Source organism: Capricornis sumatraensis, chromosome 1 (genome assembly GCF_032405125.1).
Source record: "Capricornis sumatraensis isolate serow.1 chromosome 1, serow.2, whole genome shotgun sequence".
Taxonomy (NCBI): domain Eukaryota; kingdom Metazoa; phylum Chordata; class Mammalia; order Artiodactyla; family Bovidae; genus Capricornis; species Capricornis sumatraensis.
This window is the reverse complement of record NC_091069.1, coordinates 246,193,309-246,216,858: the sequence shown is the minus strand read 5'-3', so window position 1 is coordinate 246,216,858 and position 23,550 is coordinate 246,193,309. Positions and strand designations below refer to the sequence as shown.

Sequence of the window (23,550 nt, the reverse complement as noted above, 5' to 3'; positions counted from 1 at the left end):
GAATTTTCCACAGTTTGTTGTGATCCACGAAGTCAAAGGCTTTATTTAACATAGTCAGTGAAGCAAATGTAGTTGTTTTTCTGGAATTCTCTTGCTTTTTCTACCATCCAACGGTTGTTGGCAATTTGATCTCTGGTTCCTCTGCCTTTTCTCAACCCAGCTTGAACATCTGGAAGTTCTTGGTTCATATACTATTGAAGCCTGGGTTGGAGAATTTTGAACATTACTTTGGCAGCATGTGAAATGAGTGCAATTGTGCAGTAGTTTGAACATTCTTTGGCATTGCCCTTCTTTGGCATAATCTTTGTCACAATATAAAAGTTCCTAAATCTGGAAAGATCTTGAGGAGAACTATACTTGCATTTTATTTCATAAGCATTTGAGTTATGCTACTCCCACTGACCTACATTATCTATGTTCAGGAAAATGAAAATTATAAATGAAGAGTGTAATGGAAAGAGGTCAGATGGCCACCTAGGAAAGACTGTTCTTTCACAGGAAAGCATTTCTAACCCATCTGAGGGTAATGATTGTCAACTTTCCAAGTGCACGGGGACCACACAGGAGCAAACATTCTTCTCATTTTCACTAGCCATCTGCTGCGACTTCTCAATTGTGGCCCTTGGAAGTCTGCCACTGGCTGGTAGCCCCCAGGAGACACTGGACCTCAAGCATCTTTGGAGGGCTACACCCTGGCCCTGCTCTCCCCCCAGCAAAGCATCCTGCCTCCAGAACTTGCCCATGAGCTGCTCATGATGGAAACAGACCTTGGGCTCCTACTGGGTCCGGGGCCATGCCTGAGACCCATTGTTTCTCCCCTCCTGTCCCAACCGTCATCAAACATTAGGGGTCCCTGGCATGGGAGTGACAAACCTCGACTACCGCCTGCTTTATTTGAAATTCAGCTTTCCTACTGTGTCCAGTTCAGCCCTGATATCACCTTTTGATGACAAAAGGTAAACACAGACATTCATAGTCACCATAACCACAAAATAACTGACCACTAATCTCCGAACGTCCATACAGCATGCTAGGAGGATGAGAGAGAAGAACAAAGAGCACGAAGGGAAAACCAGGCTGGCAGAAATCCAGTTCCTCCGGCCAACATGCGTCCACCCAGGGTCCTCAGGGGGTAGCTGCGAGTGTGGACCGTGGGCATACGGCCACACCATATGTGGTGCCACAGCCCACACTGTCAGCCTTCATGTTCAGATCCGTGACCTGGCGAAGACATTGAGCCTCTCTCTGCCTCAGTTTCCCCTCCTGTAAAAGGAACAGCCAGTGGAAACAAAAGGATATTCGTGTTGAGTGAATGAGTTAGCATGGGAACCCAGCGCAGGGCACCTTAGGAGCAACGTGGCGTGTCAGCTGTGTTTCCTGAGGCCAGAGAAAGCGAGAGACACTGCGGGACAGCTTGTTGTGAGTGTTGCGTGCACTGTGGGCACATCATGTGCAGAGATGACCAGACACCAAGGAGGTCTCCTTCCTGGCCCATCTCCCACCCCCGTTCTCCCAGCCCACCAGGCACAGGGGTCAGGCTGCACCAAACATTCCACAAATGACCACTTGCCCTAAAGGTGGGCAGCTCTTTGGCCCCTCTCTCCTCCTCCGGCTCCTCTGCCGATGGCTCATTTCTAAATGCAGAGCACCCCTGCCGGTATTTCCCAAGGCCCTGTGAGTTTTCTCAAGCTGCCATGCGTCATGGGCTTCAGGCAGGCCAGCATAAAGTTCCATCTTTGCATGTCATTATCTGATCCCGCTGCAGAACACAAAGCATTTTTAGCTGACGACGCGTTCCTGACACATCAGCCTGTCATGTGGGCAAGGGGTTCACTCCAGGTGATAGGAGGAGTGTGCAGGGCCACCGCAGTTTAAGTTAGGTGCTAGAAAACACATGTACCTTAAAGGAGTCTGCTTATGTTAACCAGAAAACTAAGCTCGACTTGTAGAAACTTCTTAATGAGCAGTTAGAAGTATCTCTATGCAGTGAGCCTACGTGGTCCTGGCTTCCTGGGGCCAGTGTGCAGGGAACACTGCTGGGTTACTCCTGCTTGGGGACAGTTCCGGAGGGGCCTGTTGGCATTGGGTTTATAACACTTAACTGGACTGAACTGCTGCTTTCCAGACCTCTTTTCTTCCTGGCACTCTGGTGCAAATGTTTTTCAAGAGACCGCAGAGGGTCAGTGTCTCATGAAGGCTGTGCCCACACCCCTGAGTGATTTCAGGGAGTGATTGATGGGGGCCCAGCACTGGGCAGCAATAAGAACATGCCGACAGCCGTGGTAACACACTTGTGTTTTCTTGTCCTCCAGAGCTGGGCGAGATTAAAAACGTCACCACCACACAGCCCTCCCTAGAGCTGGATGGGCTGGAGAAATACACCAACTACAGCATCCAGGTGCTGGCCTTTACCCGGGCTGGAGATGGCGTCCGGAGCGAGCAGATCTTCACCCGGACCAAAGAGGATGGTGAGCACAGGGGCAGGTTGTTGGGGGCTCAGGTCCCATCTGAACCTCCAGGGGATACACAGGAGGCTCATGCCACGTGGCAACATTCCCAGGAAGGAGCCATTGTCGGAAAGGCTAGGTCAGAGGGTTAATTCACCCACCGATTCCTGACTTGGCTTCTCAAAAACTTTTTTCTGCCCTCCTAAAATATTCCAGCACGATTCAGACCACACTTCCTGTGTCACCTTTGTTTGATTACCCATTGTTTCTCTCTTCCCCTATAACTTTCCATTCTTTTTTGGGGAGCCACGTGGGAAGTTGCTTCAGTTGTGTCCGACTCTGCAACCCCATGGGCTGTAGCCCACCAGGCTCTGCTGTCTGTGAGATTCTCCAGGCAAGAATACTGGAGTGGGTTGCCATGCCCTGCTCCAGGAGATCTTCTCTACCCAGGGATCAAACCCACGTCTCTTACATCTGCATTGGCAGGCAGATTCTTTACCACTAGAGCCACCTGTGATGCCCATTAGAACAATTTCAGTGACTCTCCAGCTATTAGTGTAAGCTCTGACCAATTCCATCTCTCCACTTTAAAATTGTGTGATAATCTACATCATCCTATGCTTTGCCAGCTTTAGAGTAACATTAGAATAAGCCCTCAATTGAGGATTTCATGTTAATTTTTAAAAATTTTTTACAAGGATTTTTGGGGCTTCCTTCATAGCTCAGTTGGTAAAGAATCCGCCTGAAATGCAGGAGACCCCAGGTTGATTCCTAGGCTGGGAAGATCCCCTGGAGAAGGGAAAGGCTACCCACTCCAATATTCTGGCTGGAGGACAACAGTCCATGGGGTCACAAAGAGTTGGACACACCTGAGCGACTTTCACTTTTACAAAGGTTTATGATAATTTAGTAAAATTTTAATTATAGCACATTTCTCAGATCACTAATCTTACCATTCCATGCAGTTTGGACTTGTTATATGGCTATTTCCCAATCCTACAAAAACTGTATGGCAAATCATTTTTTATTTTAAGGGAAAGCCTGGGGTGCCTTATCCAAGATGTGCTGAAGAATAATTTGACTTCTGATACATACTATAGCTGAAGAAGGAAATAGCAACCCACTCCAGTATGCTTCCCTAGGAAATCCCATGGACAGAGGAGTCTGGCGGGCTACAGTCCATGGAGGTCACGAAGAGCCAGACATTACTGAGCGATGAAGCATGAGCAAGCATATTATAGCAATAGTGAAAAAGCAGTTTCCACCTTAATAAAGGAAGGGCAACTGATGTAAAATTGATACCTGTGTGGAACTTTCCAGATTGGAGTTCAGAATTACACCAGAGCCAGGGTTGAGATGCAACCACTACACCTAAATTTTGTGCTGTTTTGGCTCTACATTTTTTTTTTTTTAACTTCTTTCAAGCCTAAGTTCCCTAGGAAGCTGGTCAGGGCAGGGGTGGGAGAGCTATTGTTCACTGCTAATGACTGCCTGTGTATGGGCAGAGTAGATGTCCTTTACTGTGTTTGTGTGTGTGTGAGTGTGTGTGTGTGAGTGAGTGTGTGTGTGTGTGTTCACTCAGTCATGTCCAACTTTCTGTGGCCCTATGGACTATAGCCCACCAGGGTCCTCTGCCCATGGGATTCTCCAGGTAAGAATACTGGAGTGGGTTGCCGTGCCCTCCCCGAGGGGATCTTCCCAACCCAAAGACTGAACCCGCATCTCTTGTGTCTCCTGCATTGGCAGGCGGGTTCTTTACCACTAGCGCCACCTGGGAAGCCCGATGTCCTTTGCTACCTAGAATATAAGCATGCTGCTGCTTCGCCCCATGACTGTCCTGTGGGAACAGGCTAGGGACATGCACTTGGAGGCCTGGAGACACTCTCCCCTTCAGCTTGTCTGTCTCCTAAGGACACTCTCCTGATGTTCACAGCACCTCTCTCTGCTCTGCCCTCAGGGAACCCAGCCCTGCCCCGGAAGCAGCCTATCCATCCACCCTTCCACCATCATCTTCACTAGCCCTGCTTGCATCCTAGTTCCTGCACACAGATTAAACCTCATCACCCCCAATCTTTCTAGTACACACGAGTAATTATTCCCAGTTATAGGCAGGTCCCAGTCATCTTGCTCAGTTGTTGGATTCTTTAGGGAAATCTGAGGCATCACCGACTCGATGGACATGAGTCTGGGTAAACTCCAGGAGCTGGTGATGGACAGGGAGACCTGGTGTGCTGCGATTCATGGGGTCGCAAAGAGTCGGACATGACTGAGTGACTGAACTGAACTGAAGGTCAAAATACCATGCCATTAGGAAGTCACAGGTTCAAAGAGATGTCTGCAAAGCTATGTCCTGAGTGAATAATTTAATTCTTTAAATTATTATTTAAATAATTTAATTTTAAATACATTTAAATTTAAAATTTAAAATACAATAAATTTTAAAAATTAAAAATAAACTTTAAATTTAAAATAATTTTTAAAATTTTTACTTATTTATTCATTTGGCTGTGCTGGGTTTCAGTTGCAGCACACACTACCTTTTAGCTGAAGCATGTGGGCTTTAGTTCCCTGACCAGAGATTGAACCCAGGCCCTCTGCATTGAAAGTGTGGGATCTCAGCCACCGGACTACTGGGGAAGTCCCTAATTTTTTAAATGCAGTAAACAGAGTCTCATCAAGATGTTTGCTATGCCACCTGCTGCCCAGGGGACTTTGGCACCTTATCACACTTTCTCTGAACTGAACCATCTTCATGTACCAAATTTCCATGTCAATCAGACTGCAGAGAATTAAAATCTAAAAAGTGAATTGATGTGTGCAAACATCACCTAGCTTGACACATAGTGGGACAGTTCCTGACACTAGACATTTGATTATTTGATCTCCACTCCTTCAGAGCGAGGGTGGAACTGTCGTTTGCATTGCTAAGCAATAACACAGATGTCACTGGAATTAGTATTTAAAGAACAAATTGATTGGCAACATGAATTTTGACACCTGCATTTTTCAGAAGAAAGTACAGAAATCCAGTGAAAGGGGAAGCCTCTCCACTGCTCCCTCATTGGGATCAGTTTTTAATTACTCCTCCAAATTTAGAAATCATCATAGAGTTCTATCTCAAAGCTTGGCCCTGAGACCCAAAGTCTAATTTTTAAATAAATTATTCTGTTCTTTCATATCCAGTGCTAATAATAAGGGGAGATGCAATTGACTGTGGAAGGTCCTGCCTCAGGTATATCAGTTACCCCAGGAAGGAGTCAGGAATTCCACTTGTGGTAGTGAGTAGATAAAGAGTAGCGCAAAACCGAGGGTCAATATTTACTTGAGATAAACCATTAGCATGTTCAAAAAGAAGCAGAGTAGAGATTGGGGGAAAGGAGAGAAAAACTGGTATAACAATCAGCCTATCTCCTAGAATCACACAAAAAACTCACCAAATCTAGAAATGGTGAAGAATTGTGCCAGCCATGGATGTGAATTGGAGCAAAAAGAAGGCTGAGTGCTGAACAATGGATGTTTTTGAACTGTGGTGCTGAAGAAGACTCTTGAGAGTCCCTTGGACAGCAAGGAGATCAAACCAGCCAATCCTAAAGGAAATCAACCCTGAATAGTCATTGGAAAGACAGATGCTGAAGCTGAAGCTCCAATACTTTGGCCACCAGATGCAAAGAACTGACTCCTTGCAAAAGACCCTGATGCTGGGAAAGATTGAGAGCAGGAGGAGAAGGGAATGACAGAGGATGAGATGGTTGGATGGCATCACCGACTCAAAGGACATGAGTTTGAGCAAGCTCTGGGAGTTGGTGATGGACATGGAAGCCTGGTGTACTGCAGTCCATGGGGTTGCAAAGAGTCGGACATGACTGAGCAACTAAACTGAACTGAACTGAACTGAAGTAGTTTATCAGTATCTATAAGGATTCTTGGAGAAGGCAATGGCGACCCACTCCAGTACTCTTGCCTGGAAGATCCCATGGGTGGAGGAGCCTGGTAGGCTGCAGTCCATGGGGTCGCTAAGAGTTGGACACGACTGAGCGACTTCACTTTCACTTTTCACTTTCATGCATTGGAGAAGGAAATGGCAACCTACTGCAGTGTTCTTGCATGGAAAATGCCAGGGATGGGAGAGCCTGGTGGGCTGCCATCTATGGGGTCGCACAGAGTCGGACATGACTGAAGCGACTTAGCAGCAGCATAAAGATTCTTGGTCATATTCTCCAAGAATATGGGAGATCCTTCGTATACATCTGTGATGTAGACTGTTGGACACATTATTGGGCCCATAGACAAGTCTCAGATACATCAGGACCGTAGACATGGTCCATGGATACATTCTTGAGATCTGGAAGAATTGCTTACATTTCAGATTCTCTTCCCAATGTTCAATGAGAACTGTTCAGTCAATGAGAACTTGCATTTTTATTATTGCTTCAAGACCACAAAAGATTACTTGTGGATCTAGCTTTCTGGTTCTGAACACAAGACAACTAATTCTGAATTCTAAAATGTTTGTGAAATCCTAATACCATTTTATTTGCTTGAGATTGTAATCTGAGCAAAGCCACGGAGAAACAGAATACACACAAACACAATCTAATAATTTTCCAATTATTTTCATGCTGCATGCATAAGGTAATTTCGGCCTTGATCCTTTTCTGCAAAGTAAACATTGCACACGTATAAATAGAGATGGTTTAATATTTACTGAACGCATCGCAGTGCACAGAGCTCTGTGAACTGACGTGTGGGAAGGTCAACAGGAGCTGTGATATGTGGTCTTTGGTCCCTCCTGCGTGGTTAACAATCTGCTTGTTAGGACATCTGGAAGTGGAGCTAAGAGAAAGAGAAAAAGCAACAGAATCAGGATATTTCTGAGTCCTCTGGCCATTTTTGTCTTGAGCCATGCATCCCCTGGATGGCACAGATGGTGTGTTCTCAGATGATAGAGTAACTGTACCTTGGTTTACCTTAGAAGTGATGGACTCTGTGTGTGTGTGTGTGTGTATTTGTCTAGCCACCAGCAGTGCCGCCCTTCAGGAAACAGAAGGCTTTGTATCAGCCCTGCTCCAGAGTCCTGCTGCAGCTGGCAGGATTGGGATTTGCTCTGTGCCATAGTCACACACACAGCCACACAGTAGACCAGGACATCCCAGGAGGCCTTCCACCCTGTGGGCATCAAAACTCCCTGCACCATGGGGATCCTCACACGGGCTCCTGGGGCCCCCAGAGGTGTCCAGGGTAATCAGGAAGCCCTTGGGGGACTCCCTGCTCTACTTCAGGAAGAGCCCCTCCACTTCCATCATGTTACACATGGGTCTCCCACATGATACTCTAAAGGCTGTTTGGAAACCACAGCTCTTGTGAGAGCAAAGGCCAGACGTCCTGGAGTGTGATGGAGACTGCTGGGGTGTGAGGATACTCCTATCGTGGGTGTGTCCCTGCAGCCCCGCGTCTCCTGCTCATGGCTCAGAGAAGCCACGTGGAGCCGTGGCTCCAGTGGGCCTAGGTGTGCTGGTGGGTCACATGCACACACAGGTGCACACATAACACACATCACACACACACATGACACACATGCACACACACAGTACACGCATACCACATGCACAATGCACAGATACTTACACTGTACATAACACACCACACATACCACATACACATACACCACACAAATATGCAATATGTACAAACCACACACACCACAATTGTGTACTTACACTATGCATACTACACACACTCCACACACATCACATACACATACATGACAAGCATGCACATGTACACAATCCACACACACCACAAGCCACACACACCACACACATGCACACATGAACAGTGCATACACACCACAAACCACACATACCAGACACATACATACAGGCACTCACACAACACATACCATCCGCACCACACATACCACATGCACACGCATGACACATGCACACACACTATAAACACACATTACACATACAGCATACACACCATGTATCGTGTACACCACATACACACAAACACACCGTTTGTACAATACACATGCAGACATACTATACACGCACATTTCACACATCACACAAATCGCAAAGCACATCACATACAAATACTACACACACCAGACAAGCCATAAACCACACACACACACACACACATGCACAACCCTGCCTATGGCTGATCATTGAGGCCAGAAAGATGATGATGATAAAAATGAAGTTGATCAAAGTGTCTGTAAGATCCTTAGACTTCTGTCTTACTTCAAATCAAGGCAGTATTTTTACAGAGCAACAACATTGATGTTTCACATTAAGATACACTATTAGATGGCTGGACTATATGGATGCATTTTCTATGTTGTACAGCAAATCCTCAAAACCTTAAAATACAAATTCATTATCTGACCATTTCCTGGGGTCAGGAGTCCAGGTACCGTTGTCTGAGTACTCCCAACTCAGGACCTCACAGGCTGAAATCACCATGGGTACTGGGCCTGGAGTCTCACCTGAGGTTAGGTCCTCACCCAAGTTCACTGGTGTGCATGCTTAGCCGTATCCAACTCTTTGTGACACTATGGACCGTAGCCTGCCAGGCTCCTCTGTCCACGGGATTCTCCAGGCAAGAATGAGAGAGAGTGAAAGTCACTCAGTTGTGTCCGACTCTTTGCGATCCCATAGACTATACAGTCCATGGAATTCTCCAGGCCAGAATATGGGAGTGGATGGCCTTTCCCTTCTCCAGGAGATCTTCCCAACCCAGAGATCGATCCCAGGTCTCCCACATTGCAGGCGGATTCTTTACAAGCTGAGCCACAAGGGAAGCCCAAAAATACTGAAGTGGGTAGCCTATCCTTTCTCCAGGGGATCTTCCTGACCCAGGAATCAAACCAGGCTCTCCTGCATTGCAGGCAAATTATTTACCAACTGAGCTATGAGGGAAGCCCCACACAAGAATCCTGGAGTAGATTTCCATCCTCTCCTCCAGGGCATCTTCACAGCCTAGGGATCAAACCCACATCTCCTATGTCTCCTACATTGGCAGGCAGGTTCTCTACCTGCTGAGCCACCTAGGAAGCCCAAGCTCACTGGTGTTGAGCAGAATCCATTTCCATGTGACCTCAGGGCTGAGACCATCTTCTTGGCTCCAAGAGACCATGCCCCTATCCTTGTCACATGGCCCAGCAGGGTCTCATGATCATGTGGTCACAGTGGGGCAGCTCGCCCCTCATCACACACAGGACCTTGTCTCTACAGTTCCAACCCCTGTCTGACCTCTAGATCCTCTTTTAAGCTGCTCATCTGATTAGGTCTGGCCCACCCAAGGTACTCCCCTTTCAATTAACTTAAAGCTGGCTGTTTGTGTCCTTAATATATCTGCAAAATCCCTTCACCTTTGCACAGTATGTAACCTGATTTTGAGAATGATCCATCCATCACAGTGACAGGTACCACCCACATGGAGGGGGAAGTAATTATGCAGGTGTGTACATCAGGGGGTGAGAATCTTGGGCACTGTCTTAGAACCCTGCCTGCCACACTGAGCTCATTTAGAAAGTCTGCTTGGAGGACCTCATATGTTCCAGATACTGGCCAGGGCCCTGGAGACAGAGTAGACCACAGGGTGACCTGGTGAGGTTTGCAGGCTGGTGGGGGAGTCAGATATTTACCAGTCACTCCTGAGTGGGTTACGACCCCAAGTCTCATGAAGAAGAGCCTTCAGAGCCCTAACCTCATCAAAGCTGGTGACAGAGAAGGCTTTCTTGAGAAAGTGGGAGTTAGCAGAAGATGAGTGATGAGTAAGTGTTGTCAAGGACGAGGTGGAGGGTGGGAAGTGACCCCAGGCAAGAGGAGCCTAAGGCTATCGGTCATCATGTGTCAATGACCTGACGTGGGAGATGCACCCCACATCTGGGGACCTAAAATAGGGTCCAGTTCTAAGGAATGACATAGAGCCAGGAAGAAAGCCCAGTATCTGACTGGATTTGTCCACATGGAGCTTTAAAGGGCAACTTTACATGTCCACTGACAGCCAGTGAGGAGGGAAGAGAAATTCTAGTTTTGGCTCTTGCAACCAAGAAGATGGCTGTGCCATTCCCTACACTAGGGGAGGAGGGAGGCATCAGAGAGAAGGTGGTGAACTATTTGGAAAAGGATAGTTCTAAGGTTTGTGAGTCAAGAGTGGAAATGCCAGGGTGATCGGATGTTTGTTAGATGTGTGAGCTCTAAGAGCACCTTGCTGCAGAGAGGAGGTCCAGGCGCTTGCTCTGCAACAAGAGAAACCATAGCAATGAGAAACCCGTGCACCACAAGTAGAGAAAGACCACACACAGCAACAAAGATCCAGCTCAGCCAAAATAAATAAATAAATAAATAAATAAATAAATAAATAAATAAAATGTGTACCTGATTGAAAGGAAACATCGGGGAGGAAGGGCATTCAGGCTAAGTTGACCTCACTGGAATTTTGCAGAAGGCAAATAAGGATGATCAGATAGTACCTAGGGGTGACAGAGAATGGAGACTTAGATCAGATATCAAAGGTGATCAGACTTTGTGGAAATTTCAAGTGTAGTGTGGCAGCTTCCCAGGTGGAGCAGCAGTAAAGAATCTGTCTGCAGTGCAGGAGATGCAGGAGACACAGATTCAACCCCCGAATCAGGAAAATCCGCTGGAAGAGGAAACGGCAACCCATTCCAGTATTCTTGCCTGGGAAATCCCATGGACACAGGAGCCTGGCAGGCTTCATACAGTCCATGGGGTCACAAAGAGTCGGACATGACTGAGTGACCGAGCACACTGGCTAAACTGAATGAGCAGGATTCTTGTTGAAGTGAGCTCTCAGGGGACATGGCCAAGAATAGGGCTTATGCAGTTCTCAGATCACTGGTCCGAGAGACATTGTGTCAGCACCCAGGGTGGCGGTAGCAATGTCCCTCAGACTGGGGGACCAACAGCAGGAATGTGTCCTCTCACGGTTCTGGAGGCCAGAAGGTCAAGGTCAAGGTCAAGTTGTAGCCAGGGTCTATTCCTCCCGAGGGCTGGGAGGGAGCACAGCTCCCCGGCTTGCAGGGCATCTTCTCCCTGTGTCTTTGCATCATTTCCCCCTGCCACGGCCTCTCTGCGTCCGCACCTCCTTTTTACAAAGACACCAGCCTTTGTGTCTTTCACGAAGACACTGGGTCAGGGCTCCCCCAAATGACCCCACTTTAACTTGATTGTCTCTGTAAAGATACCATCTCCAGATAAGGTCACTTTCTGGGGTAGCAGAGTTAGAGCTTCAACATGTGGGTGTCAACTGGGAGAAAAAAAAGCACAATGTGAGAATTGTGAATTAAGTTTTATTTGTGGCATAATGAGGACTATATCTCGGGAGACAGGTTTTCAGGTAGCTCTGAGAAACCACCCCAGAGAAGTAGGGGGATGGCCAGTGTATATGTGATGTTTGTGAAGGAGTTACTCACAATCAAACATACGTTTTGGCGGAGACTCACTGCTGGTCATAAGGAGCAGATCACCATGAAAGATTTTAGTGCTTTTCTGGATATGAGGAGAGGCAAGAAGTGGGCTCATAAAATCTTCTGCTCTATCTGAAGACTCGTTCCGCCCATTCTTCCCAGAGCACAGAGGGCTGCATTCCTGATTTCCCCACTGAACTCCTTTCCAGGGGTGTTGAAAGTCAGAAGTTGCAGTGGCTGTGATTTAATCCTTGTAGGGGTGGATTGGCAGGTACCAGTTTGTAGTTTGCACAGGTTTGGGGGGACACAATTCAGACTCCAACACTGACTCCTGAAGAGCACAGCAGAGAGCGTGGCCAGGCCAGTGGGGTCCTGTGGGGTAGGGGGACAGAGTTGGGTGCAGCATTCGGGGAGGGGGAAGGACCCTCATCTTGTGACTAAATATCCTCCTTTTCCAGTTCCAGGCCCCCCTGCTGGGGTCAAGGCGGCAGCGGCCTCCGCCTCCATGGTCTTCGTGTCATGGCTACCGCCCCTCAAGCTGAACGGCGTCATCCGAAAGTACACGATCTTCTGCTCACACCCCTACCCCACAGTAAGTTTGTAAATCACCCCGTTCCTTTCAAGCACCTTCCAGAAACAAGCCTCAGTCTCCCATCTGGGTCATCCTCCTTTTGTTTCCACCTACTTGGGTCTTCCCAGTGGTTTTATTTTTCTCTCTGCTGTCTCCACATACAAAGCAAGGTTCTCATTACCACCTCATTTGAAAATAGACTTCTGAATCCTTCCAAGGGACACAATTGTTTGGAATTATTGTTTATTGGGTGAGTTCCCACAAAACTGCCAACTGGCTTATCAAAATCAAAACCCAGAAGGCTTAATTGATAGCCAGTGGACAACGCCTGTTGATTTCGCTGTTGCACTTGTCTTCAAATGCCTCCCCCGCCTGCTTTCCACTTCCCACCTTGTTTTCCTTCCCTGCCCTTTTCCCACTGAGACTTAGCAGCAGACAAAACCCTGTTGTCCTAGAAATGAGGGACTTTATCAACAATCCGTGACCCTCCCAAGTACAGTGTGTTTCTGTGTGTGTGTGCACCCACACGTGCTCAGTTGCTAGATCACGCCCAACTCTCTGTGACCCCATGGACTGCAGCCCACCAGACTCCTCTGTCCATGCAATTCTCCAGGCAAGAATGCTGGAGTGAGCTGTCATGCCCTTTCGCAACCCGGCCATCCAACTCTATCACTTGAGTCTCCTGTACTGACAGGCAGGTTCTTTACCACAAGGGCCACCTGGGAAGCCCCCAAGGACAATAGTTAGCTTCATTCATTGTGGAAGAATTAAAAGTTAGAGTACTTAATATTTCAAAGTGCAGTATTTATTTTCATTAATATCATCACTGAATAATACTTACAGAGTTAAACTGTTTCTTAAACAAACAATAAAAAATTGAATATCCAAGAAGGACATCATAAAGAAAACAAACAAAAAAAATGGTTCATCAAATTGATGATGTCTTCATAGAAATGTTCATGGCCTTTCCTGAGGTAGGCACTATATCCAATCCATCCTTCTATCTCCCAGCTCCTGGCATAAAACTTGACCTGCCTAGCCATTCAATAAATGCTTGTGGAATGAATATGCAAATTAAGTTTGGCTTCATTGTGGTAAAATATTATAACATAAAATATACCTTTTCTAAGTGTTTGGTTCAGTGGCATTAAGTCCATTCACATTGCTGGGCAACCATCCCCAGCATCCATCTCCAGAATTCTTTTCATCTTCCCAAACTGAAACTCTGTCCCCGTTATGCACCAGCTCCCCACTTCTCCTCCCCTGGGCCCTGGCAACCACCCCAAGTCTGTGTGTATTAGTCGCTCAGTCATGTCCTATTCTTTGCAACCCCATGGACTGTAGCCCAGCAGGCTTCTCTGCCCATGGGATTTCCTAGAATACTGGAGTTGGTTGCAATTCCTTCTTGAGGGGATCTTCCCAACCCAGGAAAGTCTAGGACTCTCTTACATATCAGCAGCATCAGATAGTGTTTCTTTCTGTGCCTGGCTTATCTCACTGAGTGTGTTCGAGGTGAATCCATGCTGTAACACGTGTCAGAATTTCCTTCCTTTTAAAGACTAAATAGCATTCCTGAACTAATTTAGTAATTAAGTTTTAATTAAAATGGCATGTTTTCCCAAGTCTGGCATCTAAATGGGTCCAGAGGCCTGGTGGCCCCCTAAAAAGTGAGGATCATTAACAGTGGGGAGCCAGGGGGAGAGTGGGGCTGAGGCTCACAGGGGCTGGTCTCTCACTGAAAAGTATCAATTGTACGTTCCACTGTTTATACATCAACAGCAGCACCTCTGGAGTTAAAGTGGAGACTTAGAAGTAATATGCTCACAGTTGGGTTTCAGAACTTGTGTGACTTCCTTATTTGGTTGCAAACATGCTATTAATTCCCACCTGCTGAATCCTGCGTCACATCCTGCCATCAAAGTCTGGAGATACAGAGCAGCGTAGATGATGACGGTGGGTGGCCCCGTTCCTCTGCTCAGAGGCCAAGCACTGAGGTCCCTGTGCAGGTTCATCAGCCCTGACATAGCATCACATTCACCAAAGAGATGCTAACTTATTGCTGAAAGCGTGTCCACACTTCACTAGCATTCGAAGGGCTTTTTTTTTTCATTTATTTTTTTATTGGAGGATAATTGCTTTACAGTATTGTGTTAGTTTCTGCAGTACAACAACATGAATTGGCCATATGTATACATATATTCCCTCCCTCTTGAGCCTCCCTCCATCCCACCTCTCTAAGTTATCACAAAGCCCTGAGCTGGGCTCCCTGTATCGTACAGCAGCTTCCCACTGGCTATCTGTTTACACAAGGTAACATATATGTGTCAAAGCTACTCTCTCAATGTGGGGTTTCTTTATTTTTATGCAGTCATTCCTTTGTCTATTTGCCGTAGGACTCACAATTACTATTTGACTCCAACAAACTAGAGAGAAACCAGAAAGGTATAGGGACAACCAGCAGCTCACTCTCGTCTGTCTTCCCAATTGACTCTTTACGTCTAAACTAAAAGCCCCCACCTGGCTTATTTGGAATTAGTTCTGAGTGACTGAGGCTTTGCTGAGCAAGCTCACATCTGTGCACCTAGGGTGCCGTGTTAGTCCTCATCCTCCCAGCCTACAAATTTCATCCTATAAAAAGAGGAGTTACTAGCCTGATCTCATAATGGAAAAGTCTGTAAGATGGAATATAAATGATTTGCTCAGGGATTTCCAGTCTCTCCCTGCACGGAATAATGGGATTCAACCTCCCAGAACCTTCTCAACAAGAGCCTTCCAAAAATTACAGTAGTGAGATCGAGCCAATCATAAAAGGTGGGAAATGCAATCAACTTCTCACCCCGCTGACGTCTTCCGACCACTATCGGGCGTCTCTGGCTGTCTTTTGCTCTGCCATGTGCTCAGTCGTATCTGACTCTTTGCGACCTCATGGACTGTAGCCCACCAGTCTCCTCTGTCCATGGCATTCTCCAGGCAAGAGTACTGGGGTGGGTCGCCATTTCCTCCTCCAGGGAAACTTCCCAGGGATTGAACCCACACCTCTTGCATCTCTTGCACTGGTAGGCTAATTCTTTACCACTTGTGCCACCTAGGAAGCTTGTGCTATCTGCATGCATGTTAAGTCATTTGGGGCTTCCCCTGGGCTCAGGTGGTAAAGAATCTGCCTGCAATGTGGGAGGTCTGGGTTCAATCCCTGGGTTGGGAAGATTTCCTGGAGAAGGGAAAGGCTACCCACTCTAGTATTCTGGCCTGGAGAATTCCATGGACTGTATAGTCCAGGCGGTCACTAAGATTCAGACACGACTGAGTGACTTTCACTAAATCATTTCAGTCATGTCCAACTCTTTATGACCCCATGGACTGTAGCCCACCAGGCTCCTCTGTCCATGAGATTCTCTAGACAAGAATGGACCATACTGAAAAAAAACAAACACTGTTGATCTAGAAGTACGATTATCACCAAGGTGCCTATGGTCTTCTGGGAAGTGCCACTTATTAAGCTTCTGGGAAAGCCCAGAACCCCAGAGCTGTCCTCAATAATGAAAAGTAATCAGAATCGGTTTTCTTCCGTCTCTAGAGCCTCACTGCTACTCGTCTATTTCAAACACCATTTAAGACCATGAGGTCTATTTTTAATAGACTTTATTTTTTAGAGCAGTTTTAGGTTGACAGGAAAATTGAGTGTGAGATGCAGAGATTTCTCATATGAGACCTATTTTTAAAATAATACCATTACAAGGAAAGATCAGAGAGAACTCATGCAAGTCTCTTCAGAGGTGAAGAACTGAAAAATTCCCTCTACTAGTCTGTGCGTTCCCATGGAGTAAATAAGAAACTATAAATTACTAGAAGGGGGGATTTTTTTTCCCTGTCTTTAGTTTCTGCAATTTAATTTTAAGTCAGAAAACTGGATGCTATCAATTTTCTGAGGCTTTTGCGTTTCTGCCTATGTAGCCAAAGAAACACAAGAGGGCAGTCCTAGTTCTCTATATTTTCCCTGCTCATGTATCTGATTTTTTTTTTTCTTTGAAATGACTTCATAGTCAAATGTAGAACATGGGAGGATAAATTAGGACACAGCATACTCTGTAATTTAATCTTCTTTATAAGAGTCCCTCGGCTAACCTCCTTAACAGATGTAGATTTTCTCTGAAGGTCCTCGATTCATCCCCCTTCCTTGTAGAAGGGCTTTGTTAAAAGACACAGGCTCTTTCCCCTAATATGTGAAATGCCTTGTCTGATTATAGGCATTTGTTTCATGGTGTTCTCTCAGGTCAGCTTAGTAAAAAAGCATAATAATATGAAACTCTGTGTGTTGCCAGACAAGACACTGTAAATTTGTCTCATGACCGATTGCCTAAAAGTGGTGCTTGGTAAACATTAATCTCATTGTAGGGGGCTAGTTGATGCCATGAGACATCCACCTCCCCAGTCAGAGCAAAATCTCAAAGTCTGTTTGAATCAGGAATTCATCCATATCATTTTGGGACCGTGGTTATTATTTTAGTATATAATGGTTTGGATGACTAATTCATGCTCTGTGAGGAGTGATGGAAATCTAAAGACATGAACTAGCCTTGTAAGGTCCCAGGTAGAAAGGAGCTAACCTGGACTTCCTCTCTAATAATGCTCCCCATTTAAAAGCAGACTGTGAGAAGGGTTATATATTACAGAAGCGCGAGGATGTAGAAATTGTCTATTTTGCAGTGCTAAGCTGATGGATGTAGAAATGTGAAATTAGATAGCCTGAACTTTTTGTTGCTCAGTTGCATCTGACTCTTTGCATCCCCATGGGCTGTAGCCTGCCTGGCTCCTGTGTCCATGGTATTTTTCAGGCAAGAATATTGAAGTGGGTTGCCATTTCCTCCTGCAGGGGAAACTTCTCGTTAATGAAGAATAAAAATCAGAAAGCCTAAACATTATATCAATGAGCTGTGATCCACCTCAGTTATTCCAGTTTCAGATAATGTTGCTAGCCAGTTCCTGCATGTCAGAAGGCTCAGTAGATATTTCTGGATGAGCCAGTGAGACTTGTAGCAGCTGACTCTCCTCCATGTACCCCACACCTCAGAATTAAGCAAATCTTCTGGGAAGCAAGAACATAACTTCCAGCAGGTCCAGACAACATTCAGATCAAGGTAGCATGTGTGTGGAGTTTCAGCTTCAACATCAGTCCTTCCAGTGAATAGTTAGGACTGATCTCCTTTAGGATGGACTGGTTGGATCTCCTTGCAACCAAGGGACTCTCAAGAGTCTTCTCCAACACCACTATATCAAAAAGAAAAAAAAAAGCATCAGTTCTTCAGCACTCAGCTTTTTTTATAGTCCAACATTCACATCCATACATGATCACTGGGAAAACCATAGCCTTGACTAGACAGACCTTTGTTGTCAAAGTAATGCCTCTGCTTATTAATATGCTGTCTAGGTTGGTCATAACTTTCCTTCCAAGGAGTAAGCATCTTTTAATTTCATGGCTGCAGTCACCATCTGCAGTGATTTTGGAGCCCAGAAAAATAAAGTCAGCACTGTTTCCACTGTTTCCCCATCTATTTCCCATGAAGTGATGGGACTGGATGCCATGATCTTAGTTTTCTGAATGTTAAGCTTTAAGCCAACTTTTTCACTGTCCTCTTTCACTTGCATCAAGAGGCTGTTTAGTTCCTCTTCACTTTGTCCCATAAGGGTGGTGTCATCTGCATATCTGAGGTTATTGATATTTCTCCCGGCAATCTTGATTCCAGCTTGTGCTTCTTCCAGCCCAGCGTTTCTCATGAGATACTCAGCATATAAGTTAAATAAGCAGGGTGACAATATACAGCCTTGACATACTCCTTTCCCAATTTGGAACCAGTCTGTTGTTCCATGTCCAGTTCTAACTGTTGCTTCCTGACCTACATACAGGTTTCTCAAGAGGCAAGTCAGGTGGTCTGGTATTCCCATCTCTTGAAGAATGTTCCACAGTTTCTTGTGATCCACACAGTCAAAGGTTTTGGCATAGTCAATAAAGCAGAAATAGATGTTTTTCTGGAACTCTCCTGCTTTTTTGATGATCCAGCAGATGCTGGCAATTTGATCTCTGGTTCCTCTGCCTTTTCTAAAACCAGCTTGAACATCTGGAAGTTCACGGTTCATGTATTGCTGAAGCCTGGCTTGGAGAATTTTGAGCATTACTTTACTACCATGTGAGATGAGTGCAATTGTGCGGTAGTTTGAGCATTCTTTGGCATTGCCTTTCTTTGGGATTGGAATGAAAACTGACATTTTCCAGTCCTGTGGCCACTGCTGAGTTTTCCAAGTTTGCTGGCATATTGAGTGCAGCACTTTCACAGCATCATCTTTCAGGATTTGAAATAGCTCTACTGGAATTCCATCACCTCCACTAGCTTTGTTTGTAGTGATGCTTCCTAAGGCCCACTTGACTTCACACTCCAGGATGTCTGGCTCTAGGTGAGTGATTACACCATCGTGATTATCCGGGTTGTGAGCTATGTGCTAAATGTGTGCTCAGTTGCTCAGTCATGTCCAACTCTTTTGTGAATCCCCAGGCTATAGCCCACCAGGCTCCTCTGTCAATGAGATTTTCCAAGCAAAAATACTGGAGTAGGCTGCTATTCCCTCCTCCAGGGGGATCGTCCCAACCCAGGGATCAAATCCACATCTCTTACGTCTCCTGCATGGGCCAGCAGACTCTTTACCCCTAAGCCACCTGGAAAATGCATTGTGTCAAATGCTCTCTGCCTGAAGTTTTCTAACTTGTTTCCTCATGACTCACAATCAGAAATACATTTTATGATCACACTCCAGTACACACACAGACACACACACAAAACCAAAGCCTTGTAAACAACACTTCACTTACTACACACAAGGCACTGTGATATTCTCTGGTATTTTCTGTTCTATGGGTTTTTTTTCTCTTATTTTAAAACAGTTGCTAGATCTGCTAAATTGCTTCTATGGCCCACATTTTTAAAAATACTGCTTTTTATCAGTTCATTCCTATGATGACCTTATGCAAGAGGGGATGTTATTATTCCCTTCTGTGTACTGGTACTGACATGCAGACTGCGCAGGGCACGGCTTAGCAAGGTTAAGACAGGGGCTGCAGCCCGAGGGAGCAGGACCCGGATTCTCCACCCTGACAGCTTACTGCCTTCCCCAGAGAAGTAGGCTCCGTTTCTCTTCAGCATCCCCAGCACTGATTTTTAGCTCCTCTTTGGCATAATCGTAATCTCTTACACCATTGTTAGATGGGCATACCTGGGCTCCCATAGTACTGTGTCAGTTTCTTAAGTACAGGGACCACTGTTAGTCATTGTTATACCCTGGAAATCCCAATATTATGCTGAAATAGTGGGTATTCAGCAAATGCTATGTTGAATTAAATATTCTGGATGATGGCTATGAGTCATCCAATAGAGGTTAAATTGAATAATGAAGTTTCTGCTTAATAAGGCAGGGAAAGTGTGTTAAATACTTTGGGATTCTTTCCATCCCAGAAGGATTTAGACAGAACGCCTGCACTTTTGAATCACTGACATGGAAATCATTCTTCCATAGTTCCAGCTGCATGACCTGCTGCTGGACATCTTTTTTCTATAATAGCAACACTGAAAATTATGGAGATACCAGAAGTCACTTGGACTTCCTGGTGGCATTGGTGGTAAAGAACTCATCTGCCAATGCAGGAGACATGGGAGATGGGGGTTCGATCCCTGGGTTGGGAAGAACCCCTGGAGTAGGAAATGCAACCCACATATAAGTATTCTTGCCTGGAGAATCCCATGGATGGAGGAGCCTGGTGAGCTATAGTCCACGGGATCACAAAGAGTCAGACAGGACTGAAGTGACTTAGCACGCACAGAAGTCACCCAAAGAGGACACAGTCATGTTCTTCATTTGTGTGTACACGCTAATTGCATGAAACACCTAAGTGTTTCTAAGGAAGCTCAAGAATATACTTCCCCAAATTTTTATAAAATTTTTATAAATTGTATAAAAAAGAGCTGATTTTCAAATGCTTAGATGTTGGTCTGTCTTAAGGAAACCTTTTCTAGTTTTTTCCCCCGGGCATATGATTGTACTTATGGTACTGATTGCTAGAGTAAAATTTGGTTAGTCACAAGAGCATCAGTTCAGTTCAGTTGCCCAGTCATGTCTGATTCTTTGTGACCCCATGGACTGCGGCACGCCTCCTGGAACTTGCTCAAACTCATGTTCCATTGAGTCGATGATGCCATCCAACCATCTTATCCTCTCTCGTCCCCTTCTCCTCCTGCCTTCAATCTTTCACAGCATCAGGGTTTTTTCCAATGAGTTAGTTCTTCACATCAGGTGGCCAAAGTATTGGAGTTTCAGCTTCAGCATAGTGTCTAATCCGTGCCTGCCACACAGAAGTGTGACAAAGACCTGCTGGCACGTGATTAACTGCATATGTATTTGTGAAACACAGTGCTTCTCAGGTGGTGCTACTGGTAAGGAAACCACCTGCCAATGCAAAAGACATAAGAGACTCAGGTTCGATCCCTGGGTCGGGAAGATCCCCTGGAGAAGGGCATGGCAACCTACTCCAGTAGTCTTGCCTGGAGAATCCCGTGGACAGAGCCTGGTGGGATGCCAGTTCAGTATTTCATGGCCAGTTCTGATGAAATATATTCTAAATCTGCTTTAAACTTTTTATGCTTCAATTTGCATATATTTATTGGACTCCAAGTCTTTGAAGAGTGAGGGGAAGAATATGTTATGTTTTATAATCTGATTCTTTAAAAAAGATAAACAATAATCTGGTTCTTTCTATTCTCAATGAACCAGCCAATAACTGCTCAATATTTCTGTTAAGTCCATATAATTTTAAAAAAAAATCACCATCAGTTGTCCTTCAATTATATCAGGCATCAATCAGGTGAAGTTGTCCAGTTTCTCTAACTGATCAAAATGAAAGATCCTTCCAGGTCTTCTGCATTGCAGGCAGATTCTTTACCAGCTGTGCCACCAGGTAAGCCCAAGAATACTAGAGTGGGTAGCCTATCCCTTCTCCAGCAGATTTTCCCAACCCAGGAATCGAACCTGGGTCTCCTGCATTGCAGGCAGATTCTTTACCAACTGGTGGTAAAGAAGGTTAAACTGGTGGCTCAGAGGTTAAAGTGTCTGCTTGCAATGCGGGAGACCTGAGTTCAATCCCTGGGTCGGGAAGATCCCCTGGAGAAGGAAATGGCAACCCACTCCAGTATTCCTGCCTGGAGAATCCCATGGACAGAGGAGCCTGGTGGGCTACAGTTCATGGGGTCGCAAAGAGTCAGACACGACTGAGCGACTTAACTTTCTTTACCAACTGAGCTGTGAGGGAAGCCCAACACATATGTTAAGATTGGGCAAAAGCTTAACCTTTAAAATCCTGAACCTGATTTTGTACTTTATTGAACAAAGGAAAATAGAAGCATATATTCAAATGAAATTTCTGTACAGAAACAAGCCCTGAAATTCGCTTTTCAAGCCCAGTCTCACAAGATTGCCTGCCCAGTTTTGCAGATAAATTCCCGGTACACATACTGGCTTTGAGCTGCAATTCATTCAGAGTAGACAGTGATGTAAGCTTCCTTATTGCCTCTTACCTCTACTTGAGTAGCCATAGATGAAAATGCCTTTTTGATCAACTAGCTTTTGGAGCTTTTGAAAGATTCCAGCTTTGAAAACAGATCATCTTTTTTACTTGGCCTGATACAGACATGGGTTGCTATTTTAGGAAAAAAATGGCTTTAAATCTTCTTCAATTAAGAATGGCTATCCTTTCCCCAAACTGCATTTTATACCTCTATTATGTGTATCCCTGAGAAGAGCACGTCTCACAATTTCTTTCTCATATGTGAAAAGTTATATAATCCTAAACCAGTTCTTTTGTGTAAAATTTGTTGAATAGGTGATAGCAATCAAGTTAATAAAGCACTTTTACAGAGAGATAATTTTTATGGCAGATAGTATGACAGTGGGAAAGGAATGAGCCAAAATTATAGTAAATGGAGGTGATTTTGTTAAAAAGAGAGTGAGGAATACAAGAATCCTGTAATGTCTATCTGGTTATTGAGATGATGCCTGGATTTTAAACAGTAGCATGGAGAGACTACTGTCTTTATTGCTTTTTCTGGGTATCAACTGTAATTCACTTCCAAAACATTGTAACAATAATGTTTATACATGGGAGACCCAACATTAAAATAGTTTATGCTTGGAACTCTTTTTTAAAAGTAGTCCATAACCATTTACATAATAGGCAATCAAGTGATCTTGGTAAAGTACTCAGAAAACCACCAAAACCGACTGATATAGAACAAGTAGCTTTAATGTGCTATTATTTCAATGAGAACTGATCATCTTAGTCTGTTTCTTTAGGAAGATCTTTGTGAAATATTATCTTCTTCTAGAGATGAAAATAGTGAAATAAAATGGAAATCAGATCAAAATGTATTATATATAGAAATTTTTAAAAGAGGCAAATCTTAAATTGATCCAACTAACTATTTATTCTTTATGTAATCCAGGGTATTTCTCTGTCACTAAACAGAAAGATTTATATGCTCTGAAAGAGTCATTGCCCTATAATTAAAAGAGCTATCATTTTGTTTATTCTGCTTTGAGGGAGGAATTTTTTTTTAATCACTTCTGTGAACATTCTATCTACAAAATCAGAGCATTCAATTTTTTAAAATAGGAGGTTAATAATTAGATATTAAAGCTTTTTAAAGCACCATATTTCTTTGATGGAATTAGTGTTTCAGTAAAAAGTTAATTGAAAATTTTTAAAGTGGAATTCTTTTTATATCCATCAGAATTGCTGACTAATTTGATCTGAACAGTCTGTAACTCTATAGGCATTCTCTACACATTTTTTTCTGTTGTATTCAAATAAATTCTAGGTCATTATTAAAGTCACTAAGACAACAGAAACTTCCTCAGTCGATTCCAATGAGTGCTTAGAAGGTCCCCAAACTGCAGTACTCTGACCTAGGATCCCTGGGAGATAAGTGGAGGGATAGGAAAGACAAGGCCCTTCTCAGAGTGCCTGAAGCATCCACGGCAGAGTGACAATAAGAACA

At 44.8% G+C, this 23,550-nt stretch overlaps 1 protein-coding gene across 1 annotated transcript in view; it reads left to right on the top strand.

Moving 5' to 3' along the window:
- Nucleotides 1–23,550, top strand: part of DSCAM (DS cell adhesion molecule) — a 684,538-nt gene that overhangs the window by 575,541 nt on the left and 85,447 nt on the right. The window contains exons 19-20 of the mRNA XM_068969386.1: nt 2,313–2,468; nt 12,348–12,481. Of these exons, the coding sequence (XP_068825487.1) occupies nt 2,313–2,468; nt 12,348–12,481 (290 nt within the window). The remainder of the gene's footprint in view (nt 1–2,312; nt 2,469–12,347; nt 12,482–23,550) is intronic.